Below are 18,076 nucleotides of genomic sequence, written 5' to 3'. Positions count from 1 at the left end.
GCACATATTCAGCGCTGAAGGTATACCAGTGAAAGCCGAGGAAAACTGACAAAGGGATTGCCAAATCATTTCCTTGCTTGGGAATGACGTCCCTACAGTACATTCCAGTTATATTTAGAGCCTATATATAGTGGTCCCCCCCTCATCCGTTGTTGTACCCGCTTCACTGGGAAGAAGAGGGCTATCTATTCCCAGAGACAGGTCTTGAAATATTGATGCTAGATAGAATAATTCAATTCACACTGTCATAATGATCGATGTATTTGTGCGCAGATATCACAGTCCTATCTGTGAAAAACACATCGACCCCAAACGTTTCAAAACACAGTCTACCAACACAAGCATCCACCAGAACAATATATTAAGGTAAACTAAAAGTGAATTGGGTGGAAAACAAGTGAGCGTCTTTATAACGTTTATTGCCAAACTAGTGTAGTGATATCACCGAAACCAGTTGAAATCCCCTGCTTTGCTTTCTGGGTAAACTGTACGACGCTGCACCCGGTATCCGCCCATATTCGCGTCAGGCCAACCTCAGCTGAATCGAGAGTAGCAGGCCAAACGCTGTATCAAATGGAAAGTTAAATCGATTAATGTCCTTACTTTTGTCTGCTTTTTTAAAAGAAGATACATTTACACAAATGCGGCCGTTTCAGTGTAAAGTAGGAAATGCAGAGATCGTGTGAAAAAGGAGGATTATCTGCTTGACTTCTTATTTGGTCGCTACTTCGGACGCGGAACTCCACACGCTATAGGTAAAACAATTGGAAAGATCACTACACTTGTATCAATTTACACAATGGATACGGGGCGACATTGTGTCCTCTCGCCTATATCTTAATTTGAGGGTTGGGCCTGTAATGATTTCATAATTTCCTGTGCAATTGCAGCTAAAAGTATCGTTAATACAAACTACGCCCAATTGTTAACCTAATGTCTGGCCCTTTAATGCGCAGACCTATGCGGTATTTATGGCGGCTTCAAACTCATCCGCTCTCCCATGAATGCTGCAGGTTCTACCGGGTTTACGCATAGCATTCAATCCATTGTGCTAAAGAAATTTGCACAAGACAATCCTAGTTCACTAACAGTTATGTGATCTGCATATGCTAGGCTTCTCTATAATTGTGGACCTACTCCAGTTAATTGTAGGCTACAGGCAACTCGACTTTATACAGTTGTAATATTAGGGTGTAGGCCAATCTAAGGTTGTACTCATTAGTTCACATGTACAGGTATTATTTAAATAATTGGGTCCTTCCACGAAATGAGTGCCTCTTGCGTCCCTTTTGATATTGGACTTTTTTTAAATTTTTAAATTGGGCTTAAATATTTAATTTCAAAAGCCTGTTATTAAATGGTGCCCTTTTTAAATAGACCACATGGACAATTATATAAATGTGATTTTTAATGTGAATAAAGACATTTCAGCATTTTGACATGTCCTTAGATGCATCATGACTTGTAGGAAGATTAACCCAAACACTTCACCAAGATTTCACCATTATTATGTTTAGTTATTTTGTTGCTTTGACATTGTTATTAGTTTTTGTACCTTATATGAATCACTATGTCCATTTTAAGGTCAACACTGTTACGTTAACTGTTAATATGGAGAAACTATTCCTTTTTAAAGTATTTGTTTTTCAAAAGAGAATTGAAGATGTAATCAGTGTAATAGCGGCTGAGCTGGTTTTACTCTTTGTCATTTTTCTGGTGTTTTGTGGTGGAAAACTGAGCTGGTCAAGCATAACACGTCAACACTTTTACCTTGATAGACAGTCTAGAAATGTTTGAACAATTTAAAACATTTTGTGGAGCTTGCGTACAACAAGCTTCCATCCCCCCTGTCACAGGAGTATTCATGGCTGATTTAAGATGAAGTTGTCAACCTAGCTCTCAAACTCTTCTTATCCGTAGGGTTTTCAGCAGTTCGCTTCGCCCACGGTTGGCTGCATGTGAACTACAATTTACTGTTTTAACGTTTAGAAACGTCAATAATCATCGCTTGCGAAACGGTAATAGAAACATGCTGATATGCGCCTTATCCTTTATATCAGTGAGAAATAATCTTTCAAATAAAACAGATGCAGTTACTGTAGCAGTTTTACACAGACTATATTTTGTGCGTGCCAACAGTTACGCTCACAGGTGTTCGGGGCACTCTAGATAGCTAATTAGCATAGATGGCCACCTATGTTTTCGGTAAGCAAGAGCTGTAACATCAACCCTATAAAGGTGTGTAGTAATTTTAACCTTTTGTTATTATTTCTCGCTGGTAGGAAAAATATGGTCCTTATGTTTCCAAAACCGTACCGCGAGCAATGCGTTTTAACGTTCAGAACGAGCGTCTGGGCTTCTAACCAAACTCCCCAGACCAGAAGATGCATGTACTACCGTCAATAGGCGCTAAATGTAGTTAATTGGTGTCTATGAATTGGTTACGGTCAACCATGCTACTTTATTTGACACTTAATAGACACTCACTGTAGTCATTTTCTTTTATATCTCCTCTTAAAATGGGAATATACATATATATTTTTTTACATGTGCTCTTTATGACAGAATGGTGAAATGTAAAGGTTTTTTTTCCCATTTTTTTTCTCACCAAGTTACACTAAATACATGCCAATAGTAGCTAGTATTAGGCCTTGGTTGACGGCCAATGAAAATGGCTGTTTGTCTAACATCAGATTATGCCAATAGGCAAGCTGCACAAAATGGACACAGTGGGTTTTTTATAGGCTATTTGTCTACTCTTTCACAATACTTTCCTACAATATTGGCATGTATTTTACAGTAACTTGTAAACAGAACTAATGGAGAGGTGCTTGATTGGGCATGACAACTTTGTTGATGACTGGTAATTACGGTACAGGTGTCATGACTAGCCAATCATGAACAAGCTTTCTATTTCCTGCAGTATAAGGATATGAAATGGGTTGACAATATTGCATCAACATTGCAAGCATGGTTGCCTAGTTATTAGGCCTACTGTACAATAATTTTAGGTCAGTGGTAGAATTGCTAAGTCACAATTCATCTTTATTCATCCTATTCACACTGTAGGCCATAGTTTCTGATGATGATGATGATTAGGCCTATAATGGCATTTACAATAGAAATAGTAGGCCTTTACGAGGGAGTACAGAAATGAGTGTAGACCTTAGGTAAGTTTGAAAAAGGTGATGAAACACTAACTTTGATATAATATACAAACAATATATATACTGTCAAAAGCACATATCACTGTGATACAGATCACAGAGGGACCTACAATGATTTTTGTTGTACAATGACTGAGAAGGTCAATTCTGGTGAATTTTTAAAAGGACATTACTCCGAAATGAATGAAAATTAAATGATGCTGTCATCAAACATATATAATTTCCACCATCCAGAAATGAACCCATTAACATGTTTGTTCATATTATCAGGCAGGTGTGCCCTTAGGCAATAAGGATTGTCACCTGCTGTAGCCCAACTGATGCAGCATAGGGTTGCACATCTGCATTTACCCCAGTGGGCTAATCATTAGCTAGATCACACACTCTAAAACATGATCTTGTTGCTAGTTAGCAACATATTGATGGCTTGAAGGTCCCCAAAAAACATTCCACTGGAACTCAGCCAAGGATCATGTACTGTGAATATAATGTAGGCTGTTACACCTGTTACACCTCCTGACGTGTTACATTTAGCCCCAGTTTCTCCTAGGCATTCAACACCATTAGTGAGCACTATTGTGCATAAACCATGCTGCTGCTAAAAGCTCTGGTTTTAAAATGGTGCAATTCACACATTTTGTGGTGTTGAGAAAGTAGAAAGCTTTGATCCGCTTTAAACAGTGGCCACCAAAACAGCCTTTTCTAAGGTGTGTTTTCTCGGGACTGCTTTAGGAATGTTGTACAATGACTGGGCATGCATTTTGAGAGTCGAGGAATATGTTTTTCTCACATAGAATGCGACAAGCTGACCAATTGAATAGGTCAAATATTCTGGTATAGAGTTGTCTGATGATTTTACTGCCAGTCATTTCCATGTAACAGGACCCATGAGCTCCAACAAGTTCAGAGGAGCATATCAAATTGTGTGTCAAATGAAAGCGAAGTGTCTGTATTTTTGGGAAATGAAGGCATGGATACATTTTCCCATTTAAAAAAAAATATATAAAATAAAAAAATAACATTTTCCATCTTAAAAACTAGGCAAAAGTAATGGCTTTGATTTTCTGGTCAAACGCATGGAAAAGAGGTCTTTAGAAAACGTCTACCAGAAAAAGTCTTAAAAGGTATTAGAAATACATCAAAACATAATACTGTTGAAGTAAAGACCCCTGCCAACTAATATCAACACTTACAGTTGAAGTCGGAAGTTTACATACACCTTAGCCAAATACAGTTAAACTCAGCTTTTACCCAATTCCTGACATTTAATCAGAGTAAAAATTCCCTGTCTTAGGTCAGTTAGGATCACCACTTTATTTTAAGAATCTGAAATGTCAGAATAATAGTAGAGAGAATGATTTATTTCAGCTTTTACTTCTTTCATTACATTCCCAGCGGGTCAGAAGTTTACATGCAGTCAATTAGTATTTAGTAGTATTGCCCTTAAATTGCTTAACTTGGGTCAAACGTTTTGGGTTGCCTTCCACAAGCTTCCCGCAATAAGTTGGGTGAATTTTGGCACATTCCTCCTGACAGAACTGGTGTAACTGAGTCAGGGTTCCTTGCTTGCACAGGCTTTTTGAATTCTGCCCACACATTTTCTATAGGGTTGAGGTCAGGGCTTTGTGATGGCCACTCCAATACCTTGACTTTGTTGTCCTTAAGCCATTTTGCCACAACTTTGGAAGTATGCTTGCAGTCATTGTCCATTTGGAAGACCCATTTGCGACCAAGCTTCAACTTGGTCATCCACTGATGTCTTGGTGTTGCTTCAATATATCCACATCATTTTCCTTTCTCATGATGCCATCTATTTTGTGAAGTGCACCAGTCCCTCCTGCAGCAAAGCACCCCCACAACATGATGCTGCCACCCTCGTGCTTCACGGTTGGGATGGTGTTCTGGGGCTTTAAATCTCCCCTTTTTCCTCCAAACAATGTTGGTCATTATGGCCAAACAGTTCTATTTTTGTTTCATCAGACCAGAGGACATTTCTCCAAAAAGTATGATCTTTGTCCCCATGTGCATTTGCAAACCGTAGTCTTTTTTATGGCGGTTTTGGAACAGTGGCTTCTTCCTTGTTGAGCGGCCTTTCAGGTTATGTCAATATAGGACTCGTTTTTACTGTGAATATAGATACTTTTGTACCCGTTTTGTACCCATCTTCACAAGGTCCTTTGCTGTTGTTCTGGGATTGATTTGCACTTTTCGCACCAAAGTACGTTCATCTATAGGAGAGAACGCTTCTCCTTCCTGAGCGGTATGACGGCTGTGTGGTCTCAAGGTGTTTATACTTGCGTGCTATTGTTTGCACAGATGAACGTGGTACCTTCAGGTGTTTGGAAATTGCTCCCAAGGATGAACCAGACTTGTGGAGGTCTACATTTGTTTTTCTAAGGTTTTGGCTTATTTCTTTTGATTTTTCCCATGATGTCAAGCAAAGAGGCACTGCATTTGAAGGTAGGCCTTTAAATACATCCACAGGTGATCCATCAAATTTAGTCAATTAGTCTATCAGAAGCTTCTAAAGCCATGACACAATTTTCTGGAATTCTCCAAGCTGTTTAAAGGCACAGTCAACTTAGTGTATGTAAACTTCTGACCCACTGGAACTGTGAATTATATTATATGTTTATAAGTATAAAATTATAAGTGAAATCATCTCTGTAAACAATTGTTGAAAAAATTACTTGTGTCATGCACCAAGTAGATGTCCTAACTGACTTGCCAAAACTATAGTTTGTTAACAAGAAATTTGTGGAGTGGTTGAAAAACGAGTTTTAATGACTCCAACCTAAGTGTATGTAAACTTCCGAATTCAACTGTATATTTAGTAATGGAGAAATGATTTGCCATTATGTTTAAGAAACAGTGCCTCGTGCCTTGTAATTCCATTACCAAAAAACCCATCTTTAAGATATTTTCTAATTTCTCTCCTTCAATAGGAGGGAAGATAATGAAAGTTCACAGAAGTAACAAGTAAAGGTAGACCGACCAATGAGTTAGGGTTTTTACTGAAATCAATATTTATGAATTAAGTGATTAAAACTTGTAATTACAAGAAAATCTGTAACAGAGTTCACTGCAATTGAATTGGCTACAATGTGAAATCATAGTAGTCACAAACCACCGTTGTGCTACTGTCCTCCCTTCCACTGGCATACTGTTATGTTCTGGCATACTGTTTTTTTTTTCTCTTTCTGGTCAAAGCGAGAGGGTGAAAACAGTCTGAACAAGCCCTCGCTCGCTCGCCCTCATACACTACCGGACAAAAGTTTAGAACACCTACTCATACTCAAGGGTTTTTCTTTATTTGATATGTTTTCTACATTGTAAAATAATAGTGAAGACATCAAAACTATGAAATAACACCTATGGAATCATGTAGTAACCAAAAACAATTGTTAATCAAAATATATTATTTTATATTTGAGATTCTTCAAATAGTCATCCTCTGCCTTATATAGTATCAGTCTAAAGTTTGGACACACCTACTCATTCAAGGGTTTTTCTTAATTTTTCATTGTCCTGTTGAAAACAAATGATAGTCCCACTAAGCGCAAACCAGATGGGATGGCGTGTCACTGCAGAATGCTGTAGTAGCCAAGCTGATTAATTGTGCCTTGATTTCTAAATAAATCACTGACAGTGTCACCAGCAAAGCACCATCACACCACCTCCTCCATGCTTCACGGTGGGAACCGCACATGTTGAGAATATCAGTTCACCTACTCTATGTCTCACAAAGACACGTCGGTTGGAAAACAGAAATCTCAAATTTGGACTCATCAGACCAAAGGACAGATTTCCACCGGTCTAATGTCCATTGCTCATGTTTCTTGGCCCAAGCAAGTGTCTTTTTCTTATTGGTGTCCTTTAGTGGTGTTTTCTTTGCAGTAATTTGACCATGAAGGCCTGATTTCATGCAGTCTCCTCCGAACAGTTGATGTCTGTTACTTGAACTCTGTGAAGCATTTATTTGGGCGGCAAACTGAGGTTCAGTTAATTGCCGATTTTCTGAGGCTGGTAAATCTAATGAACTTACTCTCTGCAGCAGAGGTAACTCTGGGTCTTCCTTTCCTGTGGCGGTTCTCATGAGAGCCACTTTCATCATAGCCTTGATGGTTTTTGTGACTGCACTTGAAACTTTCAGTTTTCTTGACATTTTCTACATTGACTGACCCTCATGTAGCCGGTTGAGAGAATGCAAAGAGTGTGCAAAGCTGTCGTCAAGGCAAAGGGTGGCAACTTTGAAGAGTCAAATTAGAAATATATTTTGAATTAACACTTTTTTTTTGTTGTTAATTCATGATTCCATATGTGTTATTTCATAGTTTTGATGTCTTCACTATTATTCTACAATGTAGAAAATAGTACAAATTAAGAACCCCTTGAATCAGTAGGTTACTTCTCCCGGCTCTTACTGATCGATTCCCATGAGCCCCCTCTTTCCATTTATTGTAACTAGTATCCACGCAGACTGACACCGGACATCCATGGACTTTGAAACGTAGTTTAAATTTGGTCAGTCCGCCCTGGCCTTGATTTGAATGTCCACAGTTTGTTTTTTGGTTTCTGACTGGCCTTGATTTGGTACAAACATAGACGTCCATGATTTGTGAACGGACCAAATCTGAACCAATCATAAACTTCTGTTTCACAAGATTGCACAGTATAGTGAAGAAAAGTAGAGTACATACTGTAGAATTAATGTTCTGTACTGAACTCTACTGTGATGTCCGAAATTGTGAAACGTAGACGTCGATGATTTGTTTAGATTTGGTCCGGTCTGATTTCAACCAAATTTGGTCTTGTTTTTGGGGCGGAGCTCATTACAATAATAGCCAGGATGTGAAAGGATGATTTTGCATATTTCTACCTTTTTGTGTACATATTCAGGATACATCACCATGAAGAGAATGACAATCATATACATTATGCATTTCTGTATAGTACAGATCAGGGACCCATGATGTTATTCCGTTACCCTAACTGTAACAAATATTGTATCATGTCATAGTTGCCACCCCACTCTTTCTACGGACATATTTGAATCTTAATTACGTGGAAGATATTTATGTCATCATCACATAAAAATAAACAGGGAAATTTATATTGTAATTCTGTTACCAAACTTTGCATCTACACAGTTCTTCCAGTAAATGTTTTTGTGAAATGCTCTGTGTAAATTGTAAAGTAGTCCTTGTGCATAGAGCTGTATGGTTTCTTCAACTTTTGAAATCAATGGTTTTTGTTGATAGATTTTAAAGTAAGACGTCCGAGTATCAATTCTGTTACTTGCTTGTGGTATTGGCCGAGGAATTTTTAATGTGGACAACGATTTTTCATTAGATAATAATACAATTCCATAACCAAAGGTACCAGTGCTCAGCTCCTAGCTCTCATTTGGATCATAGGTGCTGGGTATCGGACATAATGTACAGTGTTGTTGACATACTGTACGGTCGTGTTGTGTTCAGCACTGATTGTCTAATATAGCATCCATGATTCGTATCATCGATTGGACAGTCTATTTTGTTGGTATGTTTTTTTTAATCAGAAATTACTAGGTGATTTGGTGATTCTATTTCCTTTTGTATTTTGAGATGCTACTCATTGAGTTAAATGTCAGCCTCAACTGAGAACAAGTGTTTTAAAAAAAACATTTTGAAACATAACTGTCTGGATAGCAGTGTGTGCCTCACTGTTGCTTGATACTTCTGGGGTCGTAAAGTAACATCATGTGTGTCTACTGCCAGATCCCATTGTATAGCTGTTACTCACAACTGACCATTGAATTTGTGTTACAGTTCGTGATACAGGAAGATTTACCAGCAACATTTATGGGGATGATGTTTGAGGGAATTGTAACAGTAAATTCTGTTCAAACGATGTTAATTAATGATAAGTCATCATTTTATGTGCGAGAACCTTGCTTGTGTCCTACAATATCAACGTAATAGTCTGCGTAAATTACCCTATCTTTGCAGAATTCCAAAAATCACTTTCATGGTTTTACATATCTTCTCCTTCTTGTTGATAAGCCCATTTTAAAGTATGTTATGATAAAATAGTAGAGGACATTAGGTCTTCTCGTTCCGTTTTCTCTGACATCGCAGGATGAAATTGAATAGAATGTAAACATTCCTGTATCCACAGAGATCTGTGATTGTATGCATTCCCTGCAGCTCTAGACACACAGGATGGTCATTGTTGCAAATGAAAGGCAATGTGGAGACAATCGGGACAAAATCTAATTTTGCATTTGGCGGGCTCTGTGCACACAAGCACTTTAGAGTAGCTTAACTGATAAGGAATGAATACAACTTGACCAGATGGCTGTGAAGAAATAGTTAATATCAGCTTTATTCCGTGTGTGTGTGTGTGTGGCAAAAAAAAATCCCAGGTGGAGAATTCCCTGTTGGTGGATTTACCTCCCAGTTTCCTGATTCCAGGAATCCTCCAACTGGAAAACATGGGCATTTTTGGAAGGATACTGGAATTCTGCAACCCTATATATGTGACTTTCTTGTTGAGTCGATAGTTGGTGTGTAGCTCATGAAATGTTTATTTTTATATTCACTGACTGTATTCCTGTGTCTTCTGTCCCACAGGTGAACGATGACCGAATACAAGCTGGTGGTGGTGGGGGCAGGAGGTGTGGGCAAGAGCGCGCTCACCATCCAGCTCATCCAGAACCACTTTGTGGATGAATATGACCCCACCATCGAGGTAAAAAGTTGTTTCAGTACAACCACACGTCTTTTACTACAAGGCATGCCTGGGAGTCAGGAAGAAAAGTTCCTTTGAAAAAAAAGTTGTGTACAATGTTTGTGGCTGCTGCTCCGCCTGCACAGAGGACTGCTCAGAGCTGCGTGAAAAGTAACTGCAATCAGAATATGCAAAGAAATTGTGTGCAAATGCAAGTAAAAATGTGCTCCTGATTCTGTTATTTGAATATATGAATATAATATCCGCAACATGGTGTCATTCAGTTAGTTTAACATTTGTAGGTGGCTACGTGATGAAGTTTGACATGTCCGAAATTATTACTCTGAAAGCTAATCAATTTATGACTGCTTGAAGACTGAATGCATTTCTTCCCTAGTGCACATATAGTCTCACTTACCTGGTCATCCCATCCATTCTCTTTAATTCCAATACTGTTGTATTTCCTTTGGAACTTTGTCAGATGAGCATTCTATGACCATATAGTTACATAGAGAATTTCAGAGCCCTAGTCGGGTAGACTGGACACCTATGAATATGTGCTCATTCATAGGTGTCCAGTCCTGAACCATCCATCTCTCTCTTTCTTGCTCCCTCCTTCAGGACTCATACAGGAAGCAGGTGGTGATTGACGGGGAGACGTGTCTGCTGGACATCCTGGACACTGCAGGTCAGGAGGAGTACAGCGCCATGAGGGACCAGTACATGAGGACAGGGGAGGGCTTCCTCTGTGTCTTTGCCATCAACAACACAAAGTCCTTCGAGGACATCCACCACTATAGGTGAGCTAGGTTCTGCCACACCATCTGAAGTTCTACTGCTGATTGCACTGGCAGCGGTAAGCCGGACTATAGTTAAACCAGCGGACTGTAGTTGTATCTGTTTCCAAGCAGACACAGTTGTGCCAACCATATCCTGTCAACTGTGTCAAAGCCAACATCCACTCTTTCACCAACCCTTTAACCAGGTTGTGTGTGAAATCAATAACCTCAAAAAGGAGTCCATTCCATACTTTGGATGACCAAAGCATTTCACTGGTATTTAACCCTTGCCTTCCCTGTCATCTTTGTTCACCAGAGAGCAGATCAAGCGGGTGAAAGACTCGGAAGACGTGCCCATGGTGCTGGTGGGAAACAAGTGTGACCTGCCGTCCCGGACGGTGGACACCAAACAGGCTCAGGACTTGGCGCGCAGCTACGGCATCCCCTTCATCGAGACCTCGGCCAAAACCAGACAGGTGAGGGACGGAGACAACAAGCTCTAGTGGGCTGTGTGGACACAGCCATGGCTCAAACAGCAACTATGACCTTGGTTTTTAACATGACGGCTATTGGCTAGCCTGGAAATCCAGACTGAATTCAGTCTGCATTTCACGGCTACATTAGCTTTACTCCATATCTAGTTAAAGACAGATTACTAAAACAGGTGAAAAGTTTACTTGTTTAATTTTTTTATGTGGGATAACTTTTAATACGCTGAAATGTGCGCTTCACCTTAATGTCTCACAACCTTTTATTTAAATGTTTTGTTCCATTTCATCTTGGGGGAGAGAAAAAAAACGGTCCTAACTTTGCACCGTGTGTAACTTTGCACCTTAGTAAATCGAGCCCTTGTAGCTTGATGCTTCGAGGGTATTTGCTGGCGTGAACACAGCAGCCATTCAACCATTTTCTCCACAGATCAATTTTCTTTATTGTAGCAAGATTACTTCTTACCAGCTGTGTCAGGTGTCCTTGCGATGGCATTTTACAATCATGGCCACTTCAATCTCACAAAATGCTGTGGTCCTCTTTTGACTCCCGAGCTGCCTTTTTGATTTGCGTTGGTATCAATGGTTATATGTGCTCTGTTTCTAAATGGTGCTTGGAAACGTATCGGGTAATGTACTGTACATAATTAAAGTCCCTTTGCTTAATTGAATTCTTGATTTATGAATTGCTGTGTCCGTGCATGCTCCTCTGTCATGGAAATGTGTCTTTCTTTCACCATTAGAGACTCCATAATCGATCTGGCATTGTTTTAATCAACAAATCAGTCAATCTTTGTCACTGAATCGTCACGACAGAGGGAAAATTGTCGGTAATTGTTTTGTGGCGGTGTGATAATCATGCTTAATGGACAGTGGGAAATGATTGTGTGCTGTCTGGTGCACTATTGTCTGTTTGACTATGTGGCTGCTGGCTTGGCTTCAGTGGTGCGTGTCTGGCTGGTGCTGTGATGTATGTGGCGATTTGTCAGTCGGTGAATCGTCTGCTCTTTTTGCATCGGTCCAATCACAACTCCTTCTGGGGCCGCTGATTGGTCTCTTCCAGCTCACTCCTCCGATGGTTGAATCGCCCGGCTTCCTGGTGTTGCTCTTGTACTGAAATCACAAATAATACACACACGTTTGTACCTGTCATTCCCCTGTAAGGTTAAATTATTCATTGTTTTAAACTGTATAAAAAAAAAATGCATCCTCCGATTTATACATCAGCCCTATACACAGCTAAATGTAGGCTTAGTTGACATAGAATGTCAATACACTGAGTGTACAAAACATTAGGATCACAGGGCATGGACTACAAGTTGTCAAGCGTTCCACAGGGATGCTGGCTCATGTTGACTCCAATGCTTTTTTCCACAGTTTGGGTGGTGGACCATTCTTGATACACACAGAATACTGTTGAGTGTGAACCCCAGCAGCATTGCATTGCAGTTCTTGACACACTCAAACCGGTGCGCCTGGCACATACTACCATACCCTGTTCAAAGGCACTTAAAACATTTGTCTTGCTCATTCACCATCTGAATGGCACACATAGACAATCCATGTCTCAATTGTCTCAAAGGTTAAATAAGTATTTTTAAGCTGTCTCCTACCCTTCATCTACACTGATTTTGAAGTGCATTTAACAAGCGACATCAATAAGGGATCATCGATTTCACCTGTATTCAGTCTTAGTCTGTTAGTCTGTCATGGAAAGAGCAGGTGTTCCTAATGTTTTCAAACACTGTGAGGAAACACAGTCCACGTAGTGTCCCTTTATCCCCGAACACTGAGGGGTCAACAGTGTCCCTTTATCCCCTAACTGAGGAGAGCTGTGTTTCACACTGCAGAGAGTGGAGGATGCCTTTTACAGTCTGGTACGGGAGATCAGGCTGTACCGGCTGAAAAAGCTCAGCAAGGAAGAAAAGACCCCGCGCTGCGTCAAGCTTAAAAAGTGTGTTGTGATGTGAAAGGGGTAAGTGTGTATCATCCGCGCTCCCTCCCTCACGTCCGTCAGGTGTGTATTTGTGTTGTGTGGGAGGGTGTCGTCCGTGTGATACCGAGCAGGGAAAGTGGTAATGTTTGCTGCTTGGTGGGTGGGATTCATCCCTATTTAAGCTAACCTCCTGGGATCTGCTGTGGGGTCTCCTTGAAACCAGGCGTCCATCTTAGTTTCTCCTCCTGTGGTATCTGTATCTCTGTGTGGGGTATGTTTATACTATCGTGGGTGATGATAATTTTGTAATCTGCTCGACTGAGACAAATCAGTGGTGAGAGACGAGGGAGCAGGTAAGATTGGATCTGTGTAACCGATGGCGATTGTGATAATCTTGGCCGAAATTAAGTCTTGGAATGGTGACTAAGGAAGTGTGATTACTAAGAGGACAGCACGGAGATGTTCCACTGAAGTCCTGGGGCAACTGTGTGCATTGATGTCACACATAACGTCCTTTTGTTTCTGTCTTTCTCTCTTTCGCTGTCTTGTTCTTTCTATCTCACAATCTGAAATGACTTTGGTTTCCTCTGATACAATAGGTGACAATGTTGTGCTCAGTGAATGACAAAGACCTGGTTATTTCTGGTCCCTGCTTCTCTTTGACATCATTAATGTAGCCATTGTCCTTGCTGTTGTCTGCTGGGCCAGCTCATGCCACAAATCTACCTACCAACGAATCAATATGCAATGAGCACATTTGTAACGCATGTTAGTCTACGTACTAGGCGTGTACACTGAAATTGTCACCCTATTCTCTATATAGTCAAAAGTAGTGCAATATATTGGGGAATAGGGGTGCCATTTCCGACATTTGCATCAAGCTTTCATGTTAGTCACAGATGAGAACATAAGGGTTTTTGAGAAGAGTTTTCAAAACAAACCTTTAACTTTTATTTTCTTTTCCCCAGGGTGTCGATGATGCATTTTACACATTAGTGCGGGAAATCCGAAAACACAAGGAGAAGATGAGCAAGGAGGGCAAGAAGAAGAAAAAGAAGTCCAAGACAAAGTGTATACTCATGTGAATAATGACCAGCCCCCTTTTCAAGATAGACAAAAAAAAATGTGTTAAAACAGTTCAAGTAATACATTTTTGTACATTACGCTAAATTATTAGCCTCTTTATCTTAGCACCCAAAATACTGAATATGGAAATGAACCCTATTTTTCTGCCTTTTTCTCTTATTTTGAAACCAATAAGCTTTACTTTCTGTTTAGTGCCAGTTGCCCAGAAGTGTTGGTCCAATAGGTTGATTATCAATTAGGAGATGGTAGACAGTAAAACGAAAGGACTTTATTCAACAGCCAAGTTCATAACTGTAGGAAATTTTGGACAACAGAAAAAGCAAGCCTAAAAAGCTTATTTTCCCTGTGCTGGAGAGCATGAGATGCTCTTAACAGTATGGGGCGCCAAATAGTTGAATCCCATTCCATTGGACAAGGAGTAACAACTGGGAGGCAGGACCAACACTTGATTGGGGGAAATTCCAAATGTCCCGGCCACTGTGTGTAATAATGCCCATCCTCCGACTTTAAACTCCTAGATATGATTCAATAATGTCATGCTGTACTTGAAGCATGCATGTGAACTTTACTACTGTATCTAGTTTAAAAAATGTCCTGGTTAGCCATTTTAATTAAGTTGTAATCTGTTAATGCTTTTTTTGTCATTTTTGGGTAGTGATTTCCTGCCTACAGGACTTTCATTTTTGCATGCAATGTGTTCTTACTAGTCAATGGGGAATGGCACAGTGATACTAATACTGTACGATACTGATACAGCCACTAGGGCCAGGAACGAGGAGCTCCTGTCCAGTTGGGCCACATAGGCTTTTATAGTGTTTCGGGCCTCAAGTCAATCTATATTCACCATACCTGATCAGATATTTTGGGTAGAAACCAGTTGTTAAATGGTGGGAAACCTTTTCAACAACTGAAACGCTCCAGGTGGCAGGTATGAAGCAAAATAATGTTTTTTTAACATAGGTATTAGAACAGCAAGATTCTCAGTAGTGTTGAAGAGGACATGCAGCTCATGTTGTGTTGCTCAGTGGCACCGCATGTTGCTTATACAAACGCCTCTACACAATCCAGTGTCTCCTGTAGTTTTATCATGAACGTTTTAAAAGTTGAGTTAATTGTTCATCAAGAGATCTTGTTTGCGTGATGAAATTCCCCTCATCTCCTCAGGATTGGTGTATTTTGTGTCGTGTTCTGTGTTTTTGAAAGACAAACCTTTCCCATTCAAGTGATTTTACTGAAGTAACACATTTTTACCTCTTAGTTAATCAACCAGTAAATCAAGATTGGGGCTTCCTTGTTACAGCGTAACATCCAAATTTGTTTTGAGTGCAAACAAGTAGCAGGCCTAAATTAAACCTAAACTTTAAACCAAGTAATCTAATGATGTATATGTGTTATTCAGGTGAACTGTCTTAAAGAATATTGAGTTACTGTATTCAGATGCGAGACATAAGATACCCCATCAGATTCTAACAGAATATGCCTTGCACATTTCCCCAAGCCTCTGTACTTATTGCTGTCATAAACGTACTTTCCTATTTTTGGATTGGCTAGATTAGGCAAAGAAAATCTTAAAGGCCTTTTTGTTTTTTGTCCTACTACAGATCTTCCTTTCTCTATTTTTTTGTTTTGTTTTACTTCTACAAAAGATGCACCCCCGTAGAATCGTTGTCATGCAAAGAGTGTTCAAAAATGTATTGTTCATATAAATTTCTCATTCTTCCTCGTGAAGTTAGATTTTTTGGGTTAGAGCTTGGGTGGGAAGGTGTTGAGTGGGTTTTGCTGGGCTGTGTTTCAAGTGAAATGACTGGTCCATTCCAATAATCTTTGTCAAATGTATTCCTTACAAAGATTGTTGCTTCCTTGTGATGTAACTGGAGCTGATGTCTGTAAATTAGGCAATTACCATTAAATTCATTTTTAGAGGGTGAAAAAGTGTTAATTTCTAAAAACACGGAAAAGTTGTTTTTTCAGCGTTATTTCACAACCTTAAAACCGGGATTTTACCTTGAGGCTTCTTACACATTGCCTTTTGTGCTTGCATCGGGTGCTTCAGTCAGATAGCCGCGGGATACATGTGAGCCCAGACTGCTTTGCCACGTCTGTTCAACTGCTACAAACTCTGCTGTTTGAGAGGAATGAGATTCTAAAGTGAAACATAATATACAATACATTTATTTAGGATTTATGCTTTTTTGGCCCAATTTTATTACCTCCTTTTTGTTCCTAATGTTAGATATGAACTGTTAGCACATTTTTGATTATGGGACGCCATTTTGTTAACAATACTGTATCACAAAAAGTAATTCTACCAAAATGTTCCCCCTCCCTTTTATTTTGCGTGCCAACTGCTGATTTCTGAAAAAGAAGTAGCATTTATACCTGGATCGTATTTTAACAACCTTTTTGTATAGTTGTTATACTGAAAGGTGCACATTTTGTAAATTGTGCTTCATTTCTTTGGTGTGTCTAAATGAATGTTGCTTTAATGGAGTTTTCAGTACTATCTCTTTTGTGTATGATGGGACTTGGGAGAGTGACTGGGTCCAGGTCTAGGGGAGTGAGTGAATGAATGACCACTGTTGAACACATCTATAGAGAGCTCTCTTTGGTCACTGTGTAGAGTGGTGATCTGATCCCAAATCTGTCTTCTTTTTTTTTGCCATGAATCTCACCACTCCTATTTAATGTGTAATAAAGACAAAACAATTAAAAGGAATTGGCCCTGTTTTCATTGCTCATAGTGACTTCTAAAAGTATTCACACCCCTTGACGTTTTCCACAGATTGTTCTTACAAAGTGGGATTAAAATGGATTTAATTGTCAGATTTTGTCAACGATTTACACAATGCCCTGTCAAAGTTGAAGAAAAATTCAAAGATGAATGAAAAATAAAACACTTGATTAGATAACTATTCAACATCCTGAGTCAATACATTTTACGATCACCTTTGGTTGCGATTTAAATATGTGTGTCTTTCTGGGTAAATCTCTTTTGCTCATTGTTTTCAAAATTCTCTAAGCTCGGTCAAATTGGTTATTAATCATTGCTAGACAACCATTTTCAGGTCTTAATTTTTCAAGCAGATTTAAGTAAATTGTAACTAGTGCACTCAGGAACATTCAATGTCTTCTTGGTAAGCAACTTCAGTGTAGATTTGGCCTTGTATTTTAGGTTATTGTCCTGCTGGAAGGTAAATGAATCTCCCGGTGTCTGGTGGAAACCAGGTTTTCCTCTATGATTTTTGCCTGTGTTTTAGCTCCATTCTGTTTTGTTTATCCTGAAACTCCCCAGTCCTTACAAACATACCCATAACATGATGCAGCCACCACTATGCTTGAAAATATGGAGAGTGGTACTCTGCTTTATTGAACTTGCCACAGACCTAACACTTTGTATTCAGGACAAAAAGTGAATTTCTTTGCCACATGTTTTGCAGTATTACTTTAGTGCCTTGCAAACAGGATGTATGTTTTGGAATATTTGTATTATGTACAGGCTTCCTTCTTTTCACTCTGTTTACAATTATCTGTAAGGTCCATCAGTCAAGCAGTGAATTCCAAACACAGATATAACCACAAAGAACAGGGAGGTTCTCCAATGCCCAGCAAATAAGGTTACCTATTGGTAGATGAAAAAATAAAATATCCCTTTGAGCATGGTGAAGTTATTAATGACACTTTAGATGGTGTATAAATACACCAAGTCACTACAAACATACAGGCTTCCTTCCTAACTCAGTTGCCGGAGAGGAACGACTCAGGGGTTTCACCCTGAGGCCAAAGGTGACTTTAAAATAGTTACAGAGTTTAATGGCTGTGATCGGAGAAACCTGAGGATGGATCAACAACATTGTTACTCCACAATACTAACCAAATTGACACTATTATTTGAGCAAACTTATTTTGGCT

The 18,076-nt window shown here is 39.5% G+C and overlaps 1 protein-coding gene across 2 annotated transcripts; it reads left to right on the top strand.

Annotated features, from left to right (window-relative positions):
* Positions 1-479: 479 nt before the first annotated feature.
* Positions 480-16,879, top strand: LOC139406810 (GTPase KRas). 2 transcript variants are annotated; one of them, XM_071149865.1, is made up of 6 exons: positions 480-755; positions 9,782-9,899; positions 10,500-10,678; positions 10,974-11,133; positions 12,996-13,120; positions 14,050-16,879. In XM_071149865.1, the coding sequence occupies exons 2-5, from the start codon at positions 9,789-9,791 to the stop codon at positions 13,113-13,115; spliced, it is 570 nt and encodes a 189-aa protein (XP_071005966.1). In that variant the 5' UTR covers positions 480-755; positions 9,782-9,788; the 3' UTR covers positions 13,116-13,120; positions 14,050-16,879. The 2 variants fall into 2 exon arrangements, with proteins under 2 accessions (XP_071005966.1, XP_071005975.1); XM_071149874.1 differs by lacking the exon at positions 12,996-13,120 and having other exon boundaries at positions 500-755.
* Positions 16,880-18,076: the final 1,197 nt, after the last annotated feature.

The sequence above is a fragment of the Oncorhynchus clarkii genome, chromosome 1, assembly GCF_045791955.1.
Source record: "Oncorhynchus clarkii lewisi isolate Uvic-CL-2024 chromosome 1, UVic_Ocla_1.0, whole genome shotgun sequence".
In the NCBI taxonomy this organism is placed as follows: domain Eukaryota; kingdom Metazoa; phylum Chordata; class Actinopteri; order Salmoniformes; family Salmonidae; genus Oncorhynchus; species Oncorhynchus clarkii.
The sequence above is the reverse complement of the archived record's forward strand: the minus strand, read 5'-3'. Positions and strand labels throughout refer to the sequence as shown.